The 24269-nt window shown below is 33.7% G+C and overlaps 1 protein-coding gene across 1 annotated transcript in view; it reads right to left on the bottom strand.

The window, feature by feature from the left end:
• Window positions 1-24269, bottom strand: part of LOC134844730 (uncharacterized) — a 59508-nt gene that overhangs the window by 16010 nt on the left and 19229 nt on the right. Inside the window, exons 2-5 of the mRNA XM_063861543.1 lie at window positions 11430-11595; window positions 1839-1941; window positions 1234-1377; window positions 885-925 (exon numbers count right to left, since the gene is read on the bottom strand). Coding sequence (XP_063717613.1) covers window positions 885-925; window positions 1234-1377; window positions 1839-1941; window positions 11430-11595 — 454 coding nt within the window. The remainder of the gene's footprint in view (window positions 1-884; window positions 926-1233; window positions 1378-1838; window positions 1942-11429; window positions 11596-24269) is intronic.

Here is a 24269-nt window from a genome sequence, read left to right on the forward strand (position 1 = left end):
AAATCATAAGAATTAATAGGCTGTCGGAACATTCAAGACGTAGCCTTGATACGAACAGTTTTGTTCATGCACCATTGCAGGAGAATCAATGCTGTTTTCTGAGCTTTTTTATGTTTTTTTTCTAATGACGGATTCAACAATCAATTGAAGCTATACACTGGTGTTGCAAATGAAATTGTTAGTTCGTTAACTTTGCTGAAACATTTCCGCAGTTCCGTAATGGCATATACAATAACCTCGATAAGCCGGTTTGCCCTCTTTCCAATATCATTTTTCAAAGCGCGAAACGATTTTTGTATTCATATATGCTTGCAAATTTTTGTTTATTTATGTATGCATGAAAACTTGTATGCATGCGAAAATAAAATATTTTTTGCAAAGTTTTTCAATTTTCCTGGAAGTTTTTTTGAAAAGCGATTATTTTTATTGCTTTTTTGCATTGCGTATGTTTCATTTTGGGCAATCAAATATTGATAAAAAATACCAACAAAGAAGTTAAGCCAAAATTTAGACGTTTGGTTTTTTCGATAAATATGTTTCTTTTTAAACAACTTATCATAGTTTAGGCTGATCATGCATATAATGAGCAGTATAATGTGCTATATTTTGTTTTGATGTATTCAGTGACGCAGGGGTTTAAAAAACAATGTTTTTTTTACTGTCTTTGGATACCAACACGACCCAATAAGTTTGGCAATAAAAATAAGTTAAGCTAAACATGTTTTTTCATGAAAATATTGGAATCATAAAATTTTGATATACGACATATACGAGTTTACAGAATGAGATCAACCCGATCTGTGTGCGTAAACTTCTAGTAAGTTTCCCGATTTGTGTGCGTTCACCATGGCGACGACTTTGTGTAATGATGCGCTCTCACTTGCCCTCTAGCTTCATAAGTCTACCCTGTTCTGGCCTAATTCGGCTGCAATAACCAAAAACAATAGCATGTAATTCTTAAACAGGGGCACAACAGCGGTTCGCCGTGATGAGCTGTACAGCTCTTTCCCCCGTGGATAAATTATCTTAATCTTAATAGTAGTACCAAGTGAAAATTCTAGACGCAAAAACGGCCTTGGAGGCGCAAAAAAAAGCTTGGCGCTGAAATGTACATAATGGGGTGATAATTTTATCATTAGACAATTGGGCTAAATTTGGGATACCTTTAGACAACAGACCTGTTAAAGCCCACTGATAGCTCCTGGGCACTTAATATTAGCAGAAGCCACCCACCCTGGATATAGGTTGCAGAGTATGATGTGGTCATTGACTGCTCCCCTGCACTTGGTCTGGGCACAGCCCACCAACTCACTCTCCGCCCATAGCACAGTGATCAGCTGACTCCATTCTTGGGTGCAGAACTCACCTCGCTCACACCTAAACAGATACCACAGTCATCCTAGGCTAGTAAAATTCATTGGAGACGGATCTAGAACTTTTCGAAGGAGGGGGTAATTGTCAAAAAATTTCGATCATGTTGACAACTTTTTACTTATTATCAGGTTGATCAAACTGAGTTTCCGAGCATCCCAAAAACCTATGCAGACAATTCAGATTGTATAAATGCAAATTGGTCCGAATTTACAACAGTCGGTTATGTAAGCACATATAATGTAAAACGAGTTTGAAATGATTTCTTATAAGTGACTGAAAAACGGAAACCTAGTTGAAAAAATTTAACTTAAAGAAAAACATATAGGCTCAGTAGTGACTTTATATAATTGACATAATTTTTCAAAAGCCGTCCTTATCAAAAATGCCCATGCTCGCCAAGTCTTCGGCTTGTCCATATACTTCCAACATCTGATGATAGAAGCATTAAATGGAAAACCACTTACCCGCACTGCGAGAAATCGAAGGGGATGAGATCGTTCTGGTAAGAGAAGATGTACTCCACAAATTTGCCCAAATAGGTCTCTTGAGAGTCGACGTGGGTATTGTCTATACAAAAAGTGGATCTTCTTAACAAACTCTTGCTTTTAAGAAAGGAAGGAGGATTCTTAAAAACTCACAAACTTAAGTTTTGGTGGAAAATAAAAATTCGCAACAACTAGAAAGCAACATATGTTACAGACAGGGGTGGATTTTTTTTGGGGAAGGGCGGGGGGTAAGGGCGGACATCCTCTTCCCTCAGGGGTTCGTCCCCCTTCTTATACAATCCATTTTTAGGATTTAAGGACCAAAAAAAACAATGGTTTATTGGTAAAAATAAAAACAAGCGCTCGAAAAGAAACATGGTTTTTTCGTCAAAAATTTCCAAAAAGTGCCCAAAAACGGCGTTTTGACCTGTTTTTTTTTCAAAAAATTGCCTGCGGGGCAAAAATGTTTATCGAAATACGGTCTTCTAGTGTTCTGGGGCCGCTCAAAAACTCAATTTGCTTGACATTATAATAAGAAATAGTTGATAAAACAATCAAACTTATTTGTAAATACGCCCCCCTCGAGAAAATCCTAGATCCACTTTTGGTTACAGATAGTTTTATGAAGGTAATAACTGCCTTGTGTGGATAAAAATATGAAAATAAATAGTTTTTCGACTAAGTTTTTTCAACAGATGCTTGATGCCGGGGGAGGGGGGAGTTGTTAAAAAAGTTGTTAGATGTTATTAAAAAAGTTGTTAGGAGTTGTTAAAAAGTTGTAAGAAAACGCGCCTTTTTTGGTCAAATATTTTTTTGGCTGGTTTTTTGTATTCATTGTCTTCGCCTTTCTATGGTGAATATATCCTCATTTTTTTTTGTTTTAATTAAAAAATTTGCCGGTAGTGCACAAATGTCTTCTCTTTAGACTAGGGTTTTTGCTTAGACACTTCTGAAAATCAATTTGATCAAATTTATTTTGTAAAATTCTGCACCCTACCCCCTTTAGAAAATCTTAAATCCGCCTCTGACTACTTTAAATTATTATCTGATCAGCTGATTTGGTTTCTATGGATCCATGAAAATAACTGAAGACCGAGTTAGAAAAATAGTTTTTCTGAAAATTGTTGGGACCTTAATAATCAACCAACATATTACGATAATGAAGATCGCACCAAAAACACAAAAATACAAAGAAAAGTGTCAAAAAAATTAAGCATAGATCAAACTTTTCCCACTACTGTTTCCCATTACTGCCCTCTTAACCTGGCTCTCGGGATCTGGTTTTTGAACGGGTTCTTTCCTACCTATCAAAGTTTACACATAAAAATTTGAGCTGGACGTTTTTGTTTCCGTTATTTTCCATGCTACAGTCACGGGACATAAAATTTGCAACTTTTGGATACAGGCGATAAAATGAACAAAATTTTTCACGTTTGTGCTCTTTTCTCTACGCCACTTAGAGATTCACGGTTGAAATTTTGACGTTGATGGATAAAACTATTTTAAACAATAAACAATACTGCTCGTATCAGGGCGAAGACCTGAATGTTCCGACTGCCTGTTAACATTTATGGAGCAGTAATAACATAAATATCACGCACAAACTGAATTTATAAAATAAAATTTAAAAAAAGTTCTAAAATTTGAAATTTTTTCTTTGAAAACCATCCCCCTACACGCCATATAAAGTACAAAAGAATAGATTACGCTCCTTGTAACAAACCAATCAGGGAAAATAAGCTTCCTTGAACCAAGTTGGAACGATTTCTAAGACGAATTAAATCTCCGCTTACGCGTTAATAGCGCGGAAATATCGCGCGGTAATTGTCCCAACTTGGCCTAATTGGCAATCTTTAAACCCTCATAACTTTACGAAAAAAGATCACAGTTGAAATATCTTTTCAAATTTAAGCTCAGGACAACAATACCTTTCGAAGAATTTTTTAAAAATTCCGTCAAAAATGGCTAATTAAAAAGTCGAAATATGTCTGAAGAAAAAAAAACCCACCCGAGCACAAATATTCCGTTACTTTTGTTAAGAAAGTCGGAACAAAAATCTTAAAATAATGTTTTCAAGGCGCTGTTTGGCGCTTTAATCACAGGGCGTCAGAGAGGTGTTATTAGTGCCTAAGAGTACCCGTAAACAGCAGAAGCAGTCTGAAATGTTGGAATCGACATTTTTCGTTGGAAATCCAAGGATCTCAGCTAGGCTCTAGAATTGCATTTGTTTTTTAACATTTGCAAGAGTAAAACTCAAACTGATGCGTGCCGCATCAAGCCGAGTTTTTATTTTGTTTATTTTGTGGCGGAACGCATGAAAGTAGCTACACCTCCAAGGCTGCCATATGAGAGTTCGAAATGAAATACTGCTAAAAATGAATAGTAATATCAAATTTAGACAGCGCCGTTTTCAGTCTTTTTAGTCTCTATAGCGCTTTCTTATTGTTCCGACTTTCGGTACGAAAGTAACGGAATATTTGTGCTCGGGGTGGGTTTTTTTTTCTTCAGACAAATTTCGACTTTTTAACTAGCCATTTTTGACGGAATTTTTTTTATATCATTCAAAAGGTATTGTTGTACTGAGCTCAAATTTGAAAAAATATTTCACCTGTGATCACTTTTCGTAAAGTTACGGGGGTTTAAAGATTGCCATTTTGGCCAATTTGGGACAATTAACGCGCGATATAATTCGCGCTATTAACGCGTAAGCGGAGATTTATTCCGTCTTAGAAATTGTTCCAAATTGGTTGAAAGAAGCCTATTTGTCATAATTGGTTTGCTACAAGGAGCAAATTAGATTCTTTGTACTGTATATGGCGTGTGGGGGGATGGTTTTCATTAAAAAAATTTAGAATAAATTTTTTTCATTTTTTTTTAAAATTTCACTTAATTTTTGTAATTTTATCACTGCTCCATAAACCTTAAAAGGCAGTTGGAACATTCATGGCTTCGCCCTGATACGAGCAGTCTTGTTAATCATTTGAAGGCAAATGACTAGATTATACAACAAAATCAGTCCTAAACAAAATTAATGTTTTACTAAGAATATCCGATATGTTAAACATGCAATAAACCGCTTCAAAAGGGTAAGCCTCCGTCATTAATCAAAACTAGGGCAAAGATCTGATTTCTACCGTTCGCTTCAGAGAAGCTGTGTTAGTTGATTGATGAGTGTTTACAGCGTTTGCGCCAACGTTTTGCGATCCGCGCCCACCGGCAATTTAAATCGAGTATCGTAAAATCTAAAGTTGAACTATGCCTTGCGTTTGAAGATTTTGAGTCATATTATTAGGTAATTGTTTTATAAGTTGGGATGTTTGACATAGCGGATATTTGACATATCGAACGTTTGCCCTAGACCCAAAAGCTTCACATTCTTTACGAGATGTCTATTTAAAAAAATACAACCTGCTCGTGAATTTTTGAGGCCTGACAAATAAAATTTGGAGATCAAATAATCGAAAATATTTCTTTTTGAGAACAAAAAAAGGGGACTGGATAGGCCCACAATTTTGTGTCTGTATGCTCCTGGATTCCAGAGACAAGTCTTCAAGCACCCGGGTTGACCTCCATACACCGAAAATGCATATCTTGCAATTCCATACACCGAAAATGTTTATCATGCAATTTCATACATCAAATGTATGGAAAAATGCTACTCATACAATTTTCATACAATTTCAGAAAATCATTGAAAAAGGATTCGAACTAGTTTCTGCGGCTATTTGAACCAAAAAAAACATTAAAATAGTCTGGTGATGAAAAAAAACGATGTTTCTTTTTTTTTGAAAAAAATGGTTATCATACAATTCCCATATATGAAAATTGTATGACTAGCATTTTTTGATTTTTGATTGAGCCAGCAAGTAAAATTGAAATTGCCCCAAATTTTTTTTTTAACCGCAAATCGAATTTTTACTCAAACAAACACTTTCCAAAAAAAATGTTGCATGCAAATTTTTTTTGTTTTGCATAACGTAGTCTTGGATACACAAAATTTGGATTTTTTCCGTTTCTCTGGAAAATTTTTTTTCGAAATGGCTAAAAACTCCTATTTCTTTGTATGGCATGTTTATATATGCCTTGATCATTGTCTGATAATTTGAAAATTCTATTTTTAAAAATAACCATCTTTCAAAGTTTTTGCCAAAAATTAAAAATTTGATGCTTTCAGTATATCATTTGTGCAAATAACTCTTTACCACTACAGTCGTTTCAAATGCATTGTAAATGCCAGACGATAAACCCTTTGGTGACTCTAGTTTGGATTGAACCATGGGTCTAGTCACTTGTGTTGGGTCACGAAAACAACCCAAAAATTTTGAGAAACAAATATTTTAAAAAAAATCAAACTTTGATTTATGAAAAAATTCTCATCCCACAACTTCCAAATATGAAAAAAAGCGTATCTTAGAGTTTTCTGAACATTTTCTGTATCTATGGAATTGTACGAAAGTGTAAGATAAGCTTTTTTTCGTATATGAAAATTGTAGGATAAGCATTTTTAAACTTTGTCGGACATGTTAAAACTTTGTCGGATCAAAGGAAATGAAAGAACAAAAAAGAACAAAGGGAGCGTCCTTGTTGCGAAATCCGCTTACAATTCACAAAATGCACAGTTTGGCTTCGTAATGTTGCGTGCAAATAATTGAATTCATTTTTTGAATAAATAAATTTGAAAATTTTTTCGAATATATTTATTTTTTGATTTATGATTTTATTTTCTGTTGTATGCAGAAAACTTTATTCAATTGTACTCAATTTAATTCTACAAACTAAATTGATTATCTAGGCTTTTGAATTTATAGGCTTTTGTTTAGAATACAGACTACAAAAAAATCAAAAAACAACGCAATTGGAAAAAAAAGAGCTTTTTTGTAGTTTTTTAAATTAATATGTCGGAACGTTTTGTGCTACTTACATGGTAACCGGCTATCATTTTAATGCTTTGGAAATTTTTGTTGTTTTGAAACCAATTCAGTAAATTTCAGCAAACTATTTGAGAGGTTTTTAACATGTTCAGCATTACAGCATCGCAGAAAAATTTTTAATCAATAGGTTCGCTTTTTTGTGGACTTCCAACAGATATTATTGGACAATGAGTCAATGAGTTTAAAATACAACTTTTCTTAGCCGTCAATTTTGGTCAAACATAGCTTTTTGACAAAAATAAATGATCCACTTTAATTTCAATTAATATGATAGTTGAGAAATCATGATATGTTCTTATCATTTGTTTTTATAAACGAAAAAATCATGTATGTTTTAATGCAGTTACATCACACTCATATGTGAACAATAAAACATCTTTTGATTAAAGTTCTTCGAAAATAAAAACTTCCAAGGTTCCGCCTTTTTTCCGCGTAAATATGCCACCTTCTACCAAATTAGGCTATTTTAGCATCATCCCGTCGAAATTTATTGCATCTGGTGATAAGGTATCTCTTTAATTCGACACATCTTTTTGTTAGTTTTCTTGTAACTTTTATCCTTCTTTTTCCATCCATCGGTGGCTAGTCTCAGTAATATTATGTGATGCTTTTGATGCTGCCCTCAAACGGATAAGGTCAAACCCAACTCCAGTCCTTATCCCGGCTTTATCTGGCATAAGATTGTTCATGTGTCACTTAGTGAAAGGTTAATTGAGGCAGGAAAAAAGAGACCCGATACGACATTGGTCTAAACCAAACAAGAGTATAAAAAGAAGAGTAACTTGAAAAAAAATCAGGCAAATTTGGAAAATAACTTTGGAGAAGGAATAAATTAGATTGTAGATTTAAAGTTTTCCTACTTGTGCAGCGGCCCTAGGTCCCTCTAGCCTCTGAGGGGAACGAATTCAATTAGCCCCAGGATTAGCCCCCAATTCAACCCGCCCTTCAATTACTCCATATATTCCAATTTGATCACACTGTTTCAATTGCTGTGTGTCAGTCAAACAAAACGGACGAAAAAGAAGACTGATTAGACGAAAGTAGTTGAAGCCGAACTGCTTAAAGTTCTTGTTTAAACCGAATTAGGCGTTGATTTTTTTTGAAAAATCGGAAAGAAACTTTGTTGAAAGCAAAAATAGTTTCCCCATAGCAAGATCAATTACATTTTTAATATAATCGATTAACTAAATGAGAAAAGAATGCTAAAAAATTTGAAAAGTCATAATGGTATGGAAATATCTATCTGTAGAATAGTATGACTAAAAGACACCTAATTTGATACGACTTGGTAGGTGTTGTGTTCTCAGAATATCAAAAGAGATAAGATTTGATCTGGTAGGTTTTAGACGAGATTATACTTGAGTATTATCTTCAAAATCCACCTAAAGTCTGTCTGAGTTTTTGAAGTTTAAATATCAAATTTGCTGCTTCAAATTACTTTTTTTCAGATTTTTGTTCAGCTTCTTAAATTTATAAATGGAATATCCTGCAATTTTGAAAAGTTCGATTTTTGTTCTTTCCTTAAGCATGTACAGAATTAATAAAAAAACGGGTTTAAATTTTTTTCACGCCATCCCAAAAAGCATTTTTTTCACCCCATTTTTTTTACCCCCGCATCTTTTTCACCCCATCCCAAAAATCTGAGAGTATCTTAAATCTCGCCGTGGAAGAGAGCCCGAATGACATGGGAACCAATAATCTGTAAAGACCAAACCAAGCCAAAAATTCCAACATCTGAAAAATATTTGACATTAGTTAGAAAATCTTAGTAATTTTGATTGATGTATTTTTATGTGCATTCGAAGTTGAAAGAGAATAATTGAACACTCCAAACAGCAAGATTTCTCTAGATGAGGGCTTGGTCTACAATGATAAACGGCCATGATAAACTATGATAAACTAGTCCCTTGACAAAACTACGTCTAGAGCTCCCAAATTAATAATTAATAGAAAATTTAACATTCAAGACTATGTCCAAGTATATTTTCAACCACAATTTGTGTGTTTTTAGAGCAAATCACTGAAGAAACTAAGAAACTTCCTCCTTTGCCATCAAAAATAGGGAAAATTCAAACATTTTATCAATTTTGATTTTGAAACCGCATTGATGGATTCTAAACAAAAAAAAACAGGTTAAAATAAGCAGATGTTTCGTATATTAATTCTACAATTTGGATAAACAAGGAATTTAAACAACTAATCATCAACAAGACTGCTCGTATCAGCGCAAGGCCCTGAATGTTCCGACTTTCAAGGTCTATGGAGCAATAAAAACATGAAAATTAAATGTAAGAAAAAAACATAAATATTTTTAATTTGAGATTTTTGCAAAAATCAACCCCACACGCCACATTAAGTTCAAAGTGATAAATTTTGCTCCTAGTAACAAATCAATTATGGCAAATAAGCTTCCTTCAACCAATTTGGAACGATTTCTAAGACGGATTAAACCTCCGCTACCCGTTAGTAGCGCGAAATGTATAAATGTATCACGCGTTAATTGTCCCAAATTGGCCACAAAGGCAATCTTTAAACCCACATGAGTTTAAACCCACATACGAAAAATGATCACAGGTAAAGTATCTTTTCACATTTAAGCTCAGAACAACAAAACCTTTTGAATGATTAAAAAAATCACGTCAAAAATGGCTAGTTAGAAAGTCGAAATTTGTCTGAAGAAAAATGACCCACCCCAAGCACAAACATTTCGTTACTTTCGTTGCGAAAGTCGGAACATTAGCAAATATTATTGTTGGAATTTGAGAAGTGTAGGAAAAAACGTTGCCAGGTAGCTTGGTTTTAATTCGGAACAATTTTGTACCAGGGGTAGCAACTCGTGTTACGCTGTCAAATCATAGATAAAAGAGCACTAGGATAGTGAGTAGCATTTTTTGCATTGCAACATCAAATCTTAAATCAAAATTTACTTCCAGAAAATGGTCTGAAAATTATCTGAATGTTGCGACTGCCATTGAAAACGACTTCAATAGTTTTTGATACAAAAAACATTTTGAAAAACTATAGTTCTTAGGACTGTCAATTCTAAAAATTTAGTGTTGATTTTGAGTATCATAGAAAAATCATAGCACAACCGCTTATAAATGTGTAGAATCCAAGTTTGATTCTCACTCCACGCACTTTTTTGGAAATTGGTCTGATTGAAAAAGCCATCCCAAGCATGTATACTGCTCATTTTCGTGGAAAATTGGATTGAAAGGTACGAGCTGCGAATACTGATTTCACAAAAAGGCCTTGCTTTGACTTTTGGCTCGCGTCAAACTGAGCAAAAGCCTAGTTCCCCAAAAAAATTTAAAAAACCTGGTTTGACCTCCATACAAGAAAAATGATTATCATAACATTCCATACAACAAAAATGCTTATCATACAATTTCATATAAGGAGTGTATGGAAAAAATTGTATCATACATTTTCAAAATATGAAACTGTAAGACAAGCATTTTTTGTTTCAAATTGCAAAAAAAAATCTAAATTAAAAATGCAAACTACAGAAAAAAAAATCGAAATCTCATGCTCAAAGTAGCCTTTTACGCAATACAAATTGCATGCATAAATTTGTCATTTTAGGTTATAAGTAGTCCAGTCTGAATTTTTCAATCAAGATAAACAGAACTTGAAGTTTCTAATGTTTTTATATTGAAGGCTGTACTTCAATTTGTCAAAAATCTTTTTCGCCAAATACACAAAAACTTAAGGTTTTTATTCATAAATTTTAGTGAACTATGAATTACTATCTCATACAGTACTATATAAATGCAAGCTACTCTGAGATTTCTTCCCTCATCCATTAATTATTGTTCTTCCCTCATCCAGATTTCTTCCCTCATCCAGAAAGTCCTTAATTTTTGTGTTTTTGGACAAAAACAACGGCCGAGAAATAAAATTTTTTTGATTCATGGAAAAATGTTTGTCATATAATTCGTGTATTTGAAAAAATGCTTATCCTAGAGCTTTCTTACAAGTTTTTCTACGCTTGGAATTGTACGAAACTGTATGAAAAGCATTTTTCTATGTATCAAAATTATTTGACAAGCATTTTTGGTCAACCCGGGATTTCTGAAACCTTTTTTATTGTCATCCGTTGTCAAATTGTGTAAATTGGAAAACCTTTTGCGTTAGTTTTTTTAGTGTTTTAGCTTGTTGTTTTTGTTTGCTGAAAAATCGTTACGTGAACATGGGATATATAATAGCACTTTATCGATTCTGGAAACTAATTTTGTAAATACTTGAAGGTTAAATCGTTTAGATTAATACAGGTTGGTTAAAAACAGTTGGGGGAAAACTGGTATGGGCAGGGGCGTCTAGGTTTTTCTCGAGGGGGACTGGAATTTTTCTAAAAAATCGAAATTTTTTTTTAAGGTCGAACAAATTGATTTTTGAGCTTGAAGTCAATATAAAGACCCCATTTCGACCAATTTTTCTGCGCCGCAGCCAACTTTTTTTTTAAAAAAGGGGTGTTTTCAAGCTTTTTGGAAAACTTTGACGTGCTACCCCGTCACCACCCACGCCTGTTTCTACCCCATTTGAAACAGAGAAGATTTGGGTCGAGTCGAGACCCTCGAAACATAATTTGCAAACCTCGGCCCGGGGATAAGAAACTCTTGACATTGGATATACTCACAGTACATGAATGCGAGAGTCTCGCCCAGGTAGATGTCGTTCACGTCGTCCCCCATGTCCCTCCAGAACTGTCTGACTAGGGGGGAGGAGTCTTGGTGTTCGTTGTGCTTGTAGAGACACTTGTCCGTGTGATTCTGTGCTATTTGCTCCAGTCTGTCGTCCCAACGCTGCGAAAAAAAAACAATAACGGCTCTTTGATTGTTTGTTATCAAACGTATTTCTCTTCAACGGGGGGGGGGGGGATACTAGCGATGAAACTTTTTAACTTTTTAAGTAAGATGAAGTGTACAAACATAAACTTGACGGGCTAAACTTGTGAAACATTTTAAAACCATTGACTGATAAAGTGCTTTTTTATCACGATAGCCTATGTTCGTTTTGATTAATTATATTTTATAAAAAATTCATCCAATAATTATGGCCGATTTGATTTGAAATAGCTCAGCGCTGCTATCTCCTTTTGACTGAGGATTCCAAAGTAGAACAGAAAAAAAACAGTTTGTCGTCACTGAAATGTTTTGGATGTGATTACGGTAGGGGCGGATTCAGGGGGAGGACGCTTCTCCCTCAGCCATTCGACCCCCTGCCGACCCAAAGGGTCCCCCTTTGTACTATTTTTAGATATCCATTTTTGGCTGACTGACCCTATAATTTCTCTAAAAAGGCCTAAAAACGCCAGCGGGACAAAAAACTTGACCAAAACAGGGTCTTTTTAGTGCTTTCGGAGAGCTCGGAAAATCAATTTGGTCAATCTAAAAAAATGAAAATTCGTCCCCCCCTCGAGAAAATCCTAGATCCGCCCCTGAATTACGGTACGTTGTTACTTTTATTTGAACATCAAACACAAAAACCGCTGAGCTTGTTGTCAAATTACAATCACTCAAAAATCTGATAACTCTTCTGGGTAAAATTGGTGGGGAATTTTTACTTACGTGACCTGTGTCTAAATTAGCAAAACGTCAATGAATGATCATTAATCAATAATATTGTTTTTGCGCTAATTTTTCTGTCTTCGGCATTCATCACTCACCTTTGCTCATTCAACTTTAGTTCACTCACTTTTGTTCATTCAATTTTTGCTCATTCACTTTTGTTCATTCAATTTTTGTTCACTCACTTTTGTTCATTCAACTTTTGTTCCCAGTATAACTACCAGCATAGTTTTAAAAAAATAAACATAAACCCAACGCTTAAAATTTTGCTTTAAGAGAAGGGAATTAACTTGATGTGGACTTCAATGGAAAAAAAACAACTTGAAGTCAGAAAAAGAACAATCGAGATCTATTACTATATATCTATCTGTAAGAAATAGTTTTGATTTCAAGTGGAGCATTCTTAAAAACAATTTTTGATTGAAGCGTTATCATGCTAAAACGAGCAATTAACAACTTTACATTATATATATATATATATATATATATATATATATATATATATATATATATATATATATATGAACACACACAAAGGAAGCTATGACGTTTGCTGAATAAAAATGGATTATAATCCATTATAAAGGATTTTAATTCAATGAAATTTGAGAAAAACAAACTTTAAAAAAATGATCGATTATAATCGATTGTAATCGTTTATAATAGTTTTTACTGTTTCGAAAAAAGTAACATTATAAGTAACATTATAATAGTAACATTATAATTCATTTTTAATCAATTATAACCACTTCTATTTAACCAACAGTAACATTATAATCCATTTTTTGTCAATTATAACGAATTTTTTTGAAATTTATGGAGACTGAAAATAAAATTCCATTACAATCTATTCTTTTTTCTTTATACTGAGTGCGGGTAAAGCTTTTCGATTTATAAAACTTAGGAAAAATATTCAAAAGATGACAAATTTTTGATAATTTTTCATCTTATAATTCTAATTTTTGATAAGTACTTTAGAACACGCTTTCTTAACTACAAAGTGAATAAAAAGCCTGATAACCTAATAAAAAGTGCTAATTTTAAGCCTCAATTCAATTTTGAAAGATTAAGTTTGCTGCTAACGCTTTAGTAGGACAAAAAATATTGCGCGTTTTTTATCCAAATATGAATAAAAGTTGTCAAAGTAATCTCAAGTTCAAGCCCCTATAAATTAAGAACAAATAGTCACAGGCTAAATTTTTTCTCAATTTTGAGCCAAGGGCATAGGTTTTTTTTCAGATGGCAACAAAAGTTTGCGCCAAACATAACTCGTTGAAAAGTCGAAATTTTTCTGAAGAAAAAAACTTTCCGAGTTCAATCATTCCATCTCTTTCTTAGAAAGTCAGGACAGTACTCACAGTTGAATCTTTTTTAAAGTTTGAGCTCAAAGTCAATAGCTTCCACCTGAAAAAAAAAACTCAAAAAAAACAAAAAGTATTCCCAGCAGAAAATTTTGTCACTTTCTTCGAAATAGTGTTCCTGGACGAAAAAATTGTTTATAATTCTAATTACCCAGTAGAAATAAACTCCCAAACAGCTGCAGACTACTGTTCTATTGTTAACAATGACACGGTAATAAACAATAACGCATGAAAAGTCGTCTCTGACAGTCCGCATATGTTTTTCGGCTATTAGGATGATGGTATCTGCTTTTTTTCCTGGTCATTTGCTTTGGTCCGTTCAGTTGCTCTTTTGATTTTAGTTCAACCTTCCATGTCTAATTGAGCAACCTCTAGTCGCCCTACTACTGTTTTTAATATCATTAAACGATGCAAAAAACTCCTCCCTTCACGCTTTTGAACTTTTCGACCGCCATAAAAACTTTAAATCCACATTTTTATCCCCATATGATGCGTAAAAAACTACCCCAGGATTGAAACAACTTTGAATCAACTTATAATTTAGAATTGGTAAACAGATTGAAACTTTTGCAGCTGGTTATCTTTGATTTAAATTTAGAACTATGGTTGGGAGTATAAGAGTTGACGTATGCTAGGCTTCATCAGAATTAGCGGAATATGATTGTACACTGCTGCAGATATGTAGAAAACCACTCAAAAAGAGCTCGGGAATTGAGTTAGGCCAAATGTCAAACTAAAAAAATTTGGACAAAAGTTCGAGAGTTTTTTTGAAAATCAGCCAAATTTTCCATTTCGCGAAGATCTTAAATATGATTTTTCTCAAGGCCCTCTACTTTAAGTTGTAGGATTTTTGGGAGAAGATAGGGGTGACAAGTGTATGCGTGTGTGTGTGTGTGTGTGTGTGTGTGTGTGTGTGTGTGTGTGTGTGGGGGGGGGGGTGTTGGAATTGAGGAGCTAGTAGAGAATAAATGTCCGTTCCATTTGCGACCGTGTCTCCAATATTTCCATTTGCACATTTTTCCCCACAATCTCTGGGGAAATGGAACAGGAGAAGAGAAATTGGAGAAAAACAACAGCAAAATTGGAACAAAACAAGCGAACAAATAAAAGAGCAAACGAGAGTCTTATTTCACGCTCCCTGATTTCCATTATTGGCCGCGAAGATCAAATTTCAGAAGACAAAAAAGCTTAAGAAACAAAGCAGGAATACTGAAACATTATATTCAGCTAAATTCATGAACTAGAAAAGGCTACTGTTTGACCTGGTTCAAAAAAAAGATACCCGCTCAATCAAAAAATCAAACAAAAGGAACAAAAAAGCCGATTGAAACAAAATCATGACCTTTATTTTGTTTGCTAAAGTCCATTATGAGAAGTTAAACTAGAAATAGCATAAAGGATTCGATTTTGTTTGGACAGCAAATGATAGGGTACGGCAATAACTACTAGTGTAATAATTGAACTTGAAAAATAATGAACATTCATAATTTGAGTTTATCTTAACCCGCAACACGAAAATTGCGTCAAGTCAAAGTCCTCTCATTCTTTTTATGAACAAAAACACAATTAAACTTAGTCTGGGCAGCAGTCATAAAATACGGGATTTGCTAGAGGAACTAATCAAAATCGGATTTCAAATGGCACAAGCTAGGCGTTTGTAAAAAGTAGAATATGATTGTAAAAAGGTGAAATTGGGAGTTGAGAAGATTATGCAGTTATTACTATGATATTATTATCCAAGGTATGATACTGGTAAAAGTTAATATGCTCCCTAGTCGAGATCCCACTGAAAAACCGCTCAAGGTTTGAGCGGTTTGAGCGGTTCCTTAGACGATTGAGCTCAAACCGCTCAAAAACAGCTCAAATCCTAAAAACGATCAATTATTTCGAAACTGTTCAAAGATTTTGAGCGGTTTTGAAAGTTTTGATTGTTTCTTGAAACGATTTGAGCGGTTTTTGAGCGGTTTGAGCGCAATTGTCTAAAAAACAATTCACACTGCTCAAATCTTAAGTCAAATCAAAGATTAAATCAAAGGTTAAAAGTTCAGACATTTGAAGGTCCATGGTGTGTGCCCTGCAACGAATACATCGGTAGAAAACTTTTGGGATAAAATTGTTTCAAAAATCTTTACAAGAACCGCTCAAAACTTGAGCAATTTTTTTTGAAATTTCATCCCAAAAATTTTCTCCCGATGTATTCGTTGCAGGGCACACAACATTAACCCTTAACTTAAAACCTTCTAGGATCCAAAGAACAGTCTCCTAAAACGTCAAATAAAATTGTTCAACATATAGAAAAAAAAAACAGTCAAAAAACGCTCAAAAACGCTCAAAAACAGCCCTCGTTTTTAAGTGATGATTTAAAAAAATCTCAATTCAGTGACAGAAAGAGACAAGACTGCTCGCATCAAGGCGAACTCTTAATTGTTCTGACTGCCTTTTCAGGCCTTTGGAATAGTGTTACCTTCAAATTTAATTAACGAAATCCAAAAAAAATAAACGAATCAAAAAAAACTTTGAGATAAAGTACAAAAATATACACTATTTATATAGCAAAGTATTAAATAGAACAAATAGCATGCCTCAACACAAACTGGAACCATTTCTAAGACGAATTAAATCATCTCCCACTACGTGTTAAGAGCATGAAATGTAAAGTGCGTTTATTATCATATATTGGCCATAACGGAAAAGTTTAAACCCCCCATAGTATTACGAACATTGATCACATGTGAAAAAAAATTGAACTCAAGGCAAAATTATCTTTCAGCTAATATTTAAAAAGTTCTTCAAAAAGTACTTGAAAAGTCAAAAAGTTTCTGGAGAAAAAAAAACACCCATTGCACAGTTTTTTTTGTCGGAAAAAAAATAAAAGCCGTATACTTTGTAAGTGACAACGAAAGACCAAGCACACTCATGGCTGCAAAAAATTTATAAATTTTCTTTTCAAATTATTGGATTTTTGCAAGTGTTATAACGTTTTCTTGGGGGTTGGTTGACGTACAGTTTATCTTTCAGATATAGTGACTGAAATCTTAAAAAAATAGGAGACGCACAAAAATGAAAAATCTTGTTTTTTAAAAACTTTTTGCCATTAAAGTTTTTTTCAGTGATACAAAAACTCATCGCTAAAGTTTAGTTTCCAGACCATTCTGATTAACAGTTCTTTTTTTCAAAACTATTCGCTTGTTCAATTCAGAGACTCAAGCAAAACAACTAAGTGTAGGCAAAAAAACTAGCTCAGGACAAAAACTAGACATAAAAAAACTGTAACAAGGGTAAAAATTTCCTGCTAAAAATCAATATCAGTGAACAACGAGACGGCTTGCGTCAGGGCTAAACTCTTGAAGAGTTTAATGTAATTTTGGCAATAAAAAATGGCAAATTTTTCAAAACCCTCTTTTTATTTTTAAAACATTCCCCTCACAGGCTTAATTACAAAAGGATAGATTTCGCCACTTGTAACAAATAAATTATGGCAAATAAGCTTCGTTAAAAAAATTTGGAACGATTTTAAGACGGATTAACTCTCCGCTTACGCGTTAATAGCGCGAAACATATCGCGAGTTAATTGTCCCAAATTGGTCAAAATGGCAATCTTTAAACCCCCATAACTTTACGGAAAATGATCACAAGTAAAATATCTTTTCAAATTTTGTGTTACTTTTGTGTCGAAAGTCGGAACATAATCAAAAGATAATACAGCGTTGTAACTTAGACAAAAAAAACTGCGGATTTAACATATCCGGGCACGCCAAACAAAACTTGAAATTTCAAATTCAACTTTTTCAAAAAAAGTTAAGATTAGACAAAAAACGATGAGAAAAAAAGTTGCTGAGAAATTCACCAGAATTATTATGGTAAAATTTTTTCTCTGAAAATCATAACCAAATTTCCACCTCAAATTTGAGTTAATTTGAAAATTTTTAATTAATCAAGAGTTACGCTGAAAGTAATTTGATAATAGACGAGAAAATCAAATCAATAGAAGACTCTTACCCAGCCTAACAACTTTCTAGAAGAGTTAAATCTCCAAAAACAAGTAAAAAAGAAAATAATTTTATCTAGTTAAGACAGGTGATTTTACTATATAAAACTCAAAATTGTGGCTTAAGAATAAATTTTGAACAATGTTCGTAAATTTTTTAATATTTAACCTCTGTAGAAGCTAGTTGGGCTTTGTAAGAGGCTTCTTGTAATATAATTTTCTCATCTATTAACAAAGTATTTTCAGTGAAATTCTTGATTAGTTTTTGAAAATTGACCCCTTTTTGTGGTAATTTTTTGTGAGAGAATTTTGGAAGAAAAAACTGCACCAATATAATTTTGGTTAAATTTTAAGCATCTTTTGTGCCATTCATTTTTTTAGATTTCGCGGTTTGAGCGGTTTGAGCGGTTCCTTAGACGATTGAGCTCAAACCGCTCAAAAACAGCTCAAATCCTAAAAACGATCAATTATTTCGAAACTGTTCAAAGATTTTGAGCGGTTTTGAAAGTTTTGATTGTTTCTTGAAACGATTTGAGCGGTTTTTGAGCGGTTTGAGCGCAATTGTCTAAAAAACAATTCACACTGCTCAAATCTTAAGTCAAATCAAAGATTAAATCAAAGGTTAAAAATTCAGACATTTGAAGGGTCCATGGTGTGTGCCCTGCAACGAATACATCGGTAGAAAACTTTTGGGATAAAATTGTCTCAAAAATCTTTACAAGAACCGCTCAAAGATTGAGCAATTTTTTTGAAATTTCATCCCAAAAATTTTCTCCCGATGTATTCCTTGCAGGGCACACAACATTAACCCTTAACTTAAAACCTTCTAGGATCCAAAAAACAGTCTCCTAAAACGTCAAATAAAATTGTTCAACATTTAGAAAAAAAAACAGTCAAAAAACGCTCAAAAACGCTCAAAAACAGCCCTCGTTTTTAAGTGATGATTTAAAAAAATCTCAATTCAGTGACAGAAAGAGACAAGACTGCTCGCATCAAGGCGAACTTTTAATTGTTCTGACTGCCTTTTCAGGCCTTTGGAATAGTGTTACCTTCAAATTTAATTAACGAAATCCAAAAAAAATAAACGAATCAAAAAAAACTTTGAGATAAAGTACAAAAATATACACTATTCATATAGCAAAATATTAAATAGAACAAATAGTAGCATGCTTCAACACAAACTGGAACCATTTCTAAGACGAATTAAATCATCTCCCACTACGTGTTAAGAGCACGAAATGTAAAGTGCGTTTATTATCTTATATTGGCCATAACGGAAAAGTTTAAACCCCCCATAGTATTACGAACATTGATCACATGTGAAAAAAAATTGAACTCAAGGCAAAACTATCTTTCAGCTAATATTTAAAAAGTTCTTCAAAAAGCGCTACTTGAAAAGTCAAAAAGTTTCTGGAGAAAAAAAAACACCCATTGCACAGTTTTTTTTGTCGGAAAAAAAATAAAAGCCGTATACTTTGTAAGTGACAACGAAAGACCAAGCACACTCATGGCTGCAAAAAATTTATAAATTTTCTTTTCAAATTATTGGATTTTTGCAACTGTTATAACGTTTTCTTGGGGGTTGGTTGACGTACAGTTTATCTTTCAGATATAATGACTGAAATCTTAAAAAAATAGGAGACGCACAAAAGTGAAAAATCTTGTTTCTTAAAACTTTTTGGCATTAAAGTTTTTTTCATTGATACAAAAACTCATCGCTAAAGTTTATCTTCCAGACCATTCTGATTAACAGTTCTTTTTTTCAAAACTATTCGCTTGTTCAATTCAGAGACTCAAGCAAAACAACTAAGTGTAGGCAAAAAACTAGCTCGGGACAAAAACTAGACATAAAAAAACTGTAACAAGGGTAAAAATTTACTGCTAAAAATCAATATCAGTGAACAACGAGACGGCTTGCGTCAGGGCTAAACTCTTCAAGAGTTTAATGTAATTTTGGCAATAAAAAATGGCAAATTTTTCAAAAAGCCTCTTTATATTTTTAAAACATTCCCCTCACAGGCTTAAGTACAAAATGGATTCATTTAGTGTATAGTTACACGTTAAAATTGACGCCAAAATTTTTCAGATGATACCAAAAAACATTGTTTAAGAATAGCCTGTTAAAAAGTCAAAATTTATATAGAGAAACGGATAAGTGGGGGGGCTTTTGCTTAATCTTTAATACCAAAAGACCTTTGGTTCACAAGGGGGTCAAACCCCTGAGGATAGCGTACTCACCCTTAAATCCATCCCTATCCCTGCTTTGCGTGTTTTTGAAAACGTTTTGTAAAAAACGTATGAAGTCAGAGAACAAGAGAAGAGGAGTAAAAATTATACGCGCAATTTTGTTTTGAACTTATAGAACTAAACTGTCATATGCGAAGTTAGAACACTTTTCCAAATGAAGTAATCATTTATAGTACAATCATGAGTTTAAAAATTGCCGATCTGGTCAAACTAAGATTATTTTACACGCAATTTTTTGTCGCGCTTATAGCACGTAAGCAGGGATTAAATTGTTTCCAACTGAATTGAGGCGAGCTTGTTTGTCTCTCTGACACTTTAAGCCCAATACATCTTGTTGTATTTTCATGATGTCTGGAAAAATGTTCAAAACACTCCGAAAAAATTGTTAAGGCAAAAATTAGCAACTTTGATAAACTTCTAACATGTTGCCGTAATACAATTACCACCCGGGTCGAGATCCCGCTCAAAAACCGCTCAAGATTTGAGCGGTTTGAGCGGTTTACCAGCAAGATTTGAGCGGTTTGAGCGGTTTGGGCGATTTGGGCGGTTTTTTTGGAAAAACCGCTCCAACCGCTCAAATCTTGCTTAAAAACCGCTCATTTCTTGCGGTGATTTTTGAACGGTTTTTCAAGCAAGAATTGAGCGGTTTTTGAGCGATTTTTGAGCGGTCTTCCCGGGTCGAGGTCCCAGACTCCCCCCGCCCCAACTTACCTCCCCCCCAACGTACTCCCTCCCCCCCCCCCCCCAACGTACTCCCCCCCCCCCCCCCCCAACGTCCCCTCTCAACGTATCCAACATCCAACAAACAACCCCAACAACGTACCCCCCCCCCCCCCAACGTACCCCCCCTCAACGTACATCTAACTCTAGTAAGATGTGAGGGGGGACATCAACTCTAGTAAGAGGTGGGGGGGGGGGGGTTGGTGTGCGATCTTATAATCGATTATTTTTATTATTTTGTAGAGACTGACAATAAAAATCCTGACAGTATATTTGTTGTGTATGTCTAAAACATTGAACATATTCAGTAAAAGAAATACAGCGAATATTAAGCTTCCAGCAAGTCCGCATAGACTAACGGATAAGGCGTCTGACTTTGAATCAGAAGATTTCGGGTTCGAATCCCACCGTGGTCGACTTTTTATTATTAAATCTTGCGCGGTTTTTGAGCGGTTTTTTTTAGATAAACCGCTCAAAACCGTTCAAATCTTGCGCGGTTTTCGAGCGGTTTTTTTAGATAAACCGTTCAAAAACCGCTCAAACCGCTCATTTTGAAGCAATATTTGGCTCTTTTCCAGTTTCCCCCCCCCTTTCAAATTTAATTTTGAAAAGCTTATTTAACGTTGTCATAATGCAATGAAATTTGGCGTGGTGAACAAATCGACAACTGTGAACAGATTTGTTCTTCATACTTTACAGCGTAACATCACGCATTTAGCCGTATTAACATGTAAATCAAACATAAAACTCGGTATTTTGAAAGGGGGGGGAAACTGGAAAAGAGCCCAATATTTTGAGCGTAATTGTCTAAAAAAACCGCTCAAACCGCTCAAATCTTGCTTCAAATTAGGTGAAAAATCTCGACTCGGGCACTAAAAATAATGTTTTTATCAGACCACAACCATGATTGTTCTTAACTGCTCCTCTATTTGTCCTTTGTCTCAAAACCAATAACACTAATTCATATGACACTACTTGGGAACAATAAGCATGTAATAATTCAACTGAATGATACAGTGCTGATTTAAATTAACCGGACAAAACGCGTTAAACTGGAAATTTAAAACGCGTCTTTCTAAAAATGGGTTGAGTTTAGGTGAAAATTTATGAGGACAAAACTTGCTTAAAATTTTAACAGAATTAATATGGTGTAAATTGTTTTTCGAAAATCGGGCCCAAAATTTTACCCCAAAAACGGGTCATTTTTGCTTTTCTTAGTTAATCAAAGATTACCCCAAAAACATCTAGTCGATCATAGACATAATTTTACCAAAGTGAGCCCCTTACGTAGCCCAACAAAGTTTATGAAGGGTATATTCCCCAAAACGTTGTATAAGTTATTTTTTTTTTGTTTGATAAAAAAAAACGTTTTTACTATATAAAATACCAATTTTTTATTTAAAAACCATTTTTAAACGGTTTGCAAATTTTTTTTGGAGAATATACCCTTCATTAACTTTGTTGGGCTACGTAAGAGGCTCACTTTGATAAAATTATGTCTATGATTGACTAGATATTTTTGGCGTAATTTTTGATTAACTAAAAAAGCCAAAATGACCTATTTTTGGGGTAATATTTCGGGCCCGAATTTCGCAAAACAAATTCCACCATATTAATTCTGTTAAAATTTTAAGCAAGTTTTGTCCTCATAAAATTTTACCTAAGCTCAACCCAATTTGAGAAAAACGAGTTTTAAATTTCAAGTTTAACGCGTTTTGTCCGGTTAATTTAAATCAGCACTGTATAATGAATGCGGAATATATCACAGGACGCATACTACTTGAGTCTGCACCTAATGCTTAACAAGACTGCTCGTATCAGGGCGAAGCCCTGAATGTTCCGACTCTCTTTTAAGGTTTTATGGAGCAGTAATAACATCAAAAATTAAATGTAATAAAAACAAAACTAAAATTTTTTTTTCTTCTAAAATTTGAAATTTTTTATGAAAATCATCCCCCCACACGCCATATAAAGTACAAAAGGATAGATTTCGCTCCTTGTAACAAATCAATTATGGCAAATAAGCTTCTTTCAACAAGTTTGGAACGATTTTAAGACGGATTAACTCTCCGCTTACGCGTTAATAGCGCGAAACATATCGCGAGTTAATTGTCCCAAATTGGTCAAAATGGCAATCTTTAAACCCCCATAACTTTAAACCCCATGAAAATGATCACAAGTGAAATATCTTTTGAAATTTGAGCTCAGGTCAACAATAGCTTTCGAATGATAAAAAATTATGTCAAAAATGGCTAGCTAAGAAGTCGAAATTTGTCTGAAGAAAAAAACCCACCCCGAGCACAAACATTTCGTTACTTTCGTGTCGAAAGTCGGAACAATAATCAAATGATAATACAGCGTTGTAATTTAGACAAAAAACACTGCGGATTTAAAATATCCGGGCAAGCCGAACAAAACTTGAAATTTCAAAAGCAACTTTTTCAAAATAAGTTAAGATTAGACAAAAAACGAAGAGAAAAAAAGTTGCTGAGAAATTCACCAGAATTATTATGGTAAAATTTTTTCTCTGAAAATCTTAACCAAATTTCCACCTCAAGTTTGAATTAATTTGAAAATTTTTAATTAATTTAGAGTTACGCTGAAAGTAATTTGATAAGAGACGAGAAAATCAAATCAATAGAAGACTCTTACCCAGCCTAACAACTTTCTAGAAGAGTTAAATCTCCAAAAACAAGTAAAAAAGAAAATAATTTTATCTAGTTAAGACAGGTGATTTTACTATATAAAACTCAAAATTGTGGCTTAAGAATAAATTTTGAACAATGTTCGTAAATTTTTTAATATTTAACCTCTGTAGAAGCTAGTTGGGCTTTGTAAGAGGCTTCTTGTAATATAATTTTCTCATCTATTAACAAAGTATTTTCAGTGTAATTTTTGATTAATTTTTAAAAAATGACCCATTTTTGTGGTAAAATTTTGTTAGAGAATTTTGGAAACAAAACTGCACCAATATAATTCTGGTTAAATTTTAAGCAACTTTTGTTCCATTCATTTTTTGTCTAATCTTAACCCAATTGAGAAAAATGCGTACGAAATTTCAAATTTTACTCCTTTTGTTCGTTATTTTAAATCAGCACTGTAGTGGCAAACGGGAATTCTCAAAGTTTACAAAAAAACATCAGATAAGGTGTTCATGTTTATTTCTAAATCATAATTCAAGTCAGAAAGGTGAAAAAAAGGGAACAAATCAACAAAACTTTAATTTTTCTTTTTTCACGATTGAAAAAAAGTGAGACCAGAAAAAAATTGAGATTGACAGCATTGGCTAGTAATTAAAAAATGCAAAAACTTGGTTCCTACCAATATTTTTTCTGGTCAGAACTTTATTACCGAGAAGCAGTTTCACAACGTAATTAACAATTTTTTGTTGCCAAAAAAAAAGTTTTTGACCATTTGTTTTTAATCGGTTTGTTCTTCTGTCCAATAAATTTAGTAATTGAAAAATGTTTTTGATACTTTTAGTTGTAATTTGGAATCAACTTTTGGGCGGTGATTAATTACTTGAATTGTTTTGGGGGAATTGTTTTGGGGGAATTGGCCTTTTTGTTTTAAGTTATCGGCGACCATAAAAA

The sequence above is a fragment of the Symsagittifera roscoffensis genome, chromosome 4 (genome assembly GCF_963678635.1).
Source record: "Symsagittifera roscoffensis chromosome 4, txSymRosc1.1, whole genome shotgun sequence".
Taxonomy (NCBI): domain Eukaryota; kingdom Metazoa; phylum Xenacoelomorpha; order Acoela; family Convolutidae; genus Symsagittifera; species Symsagittifera roscoffensis.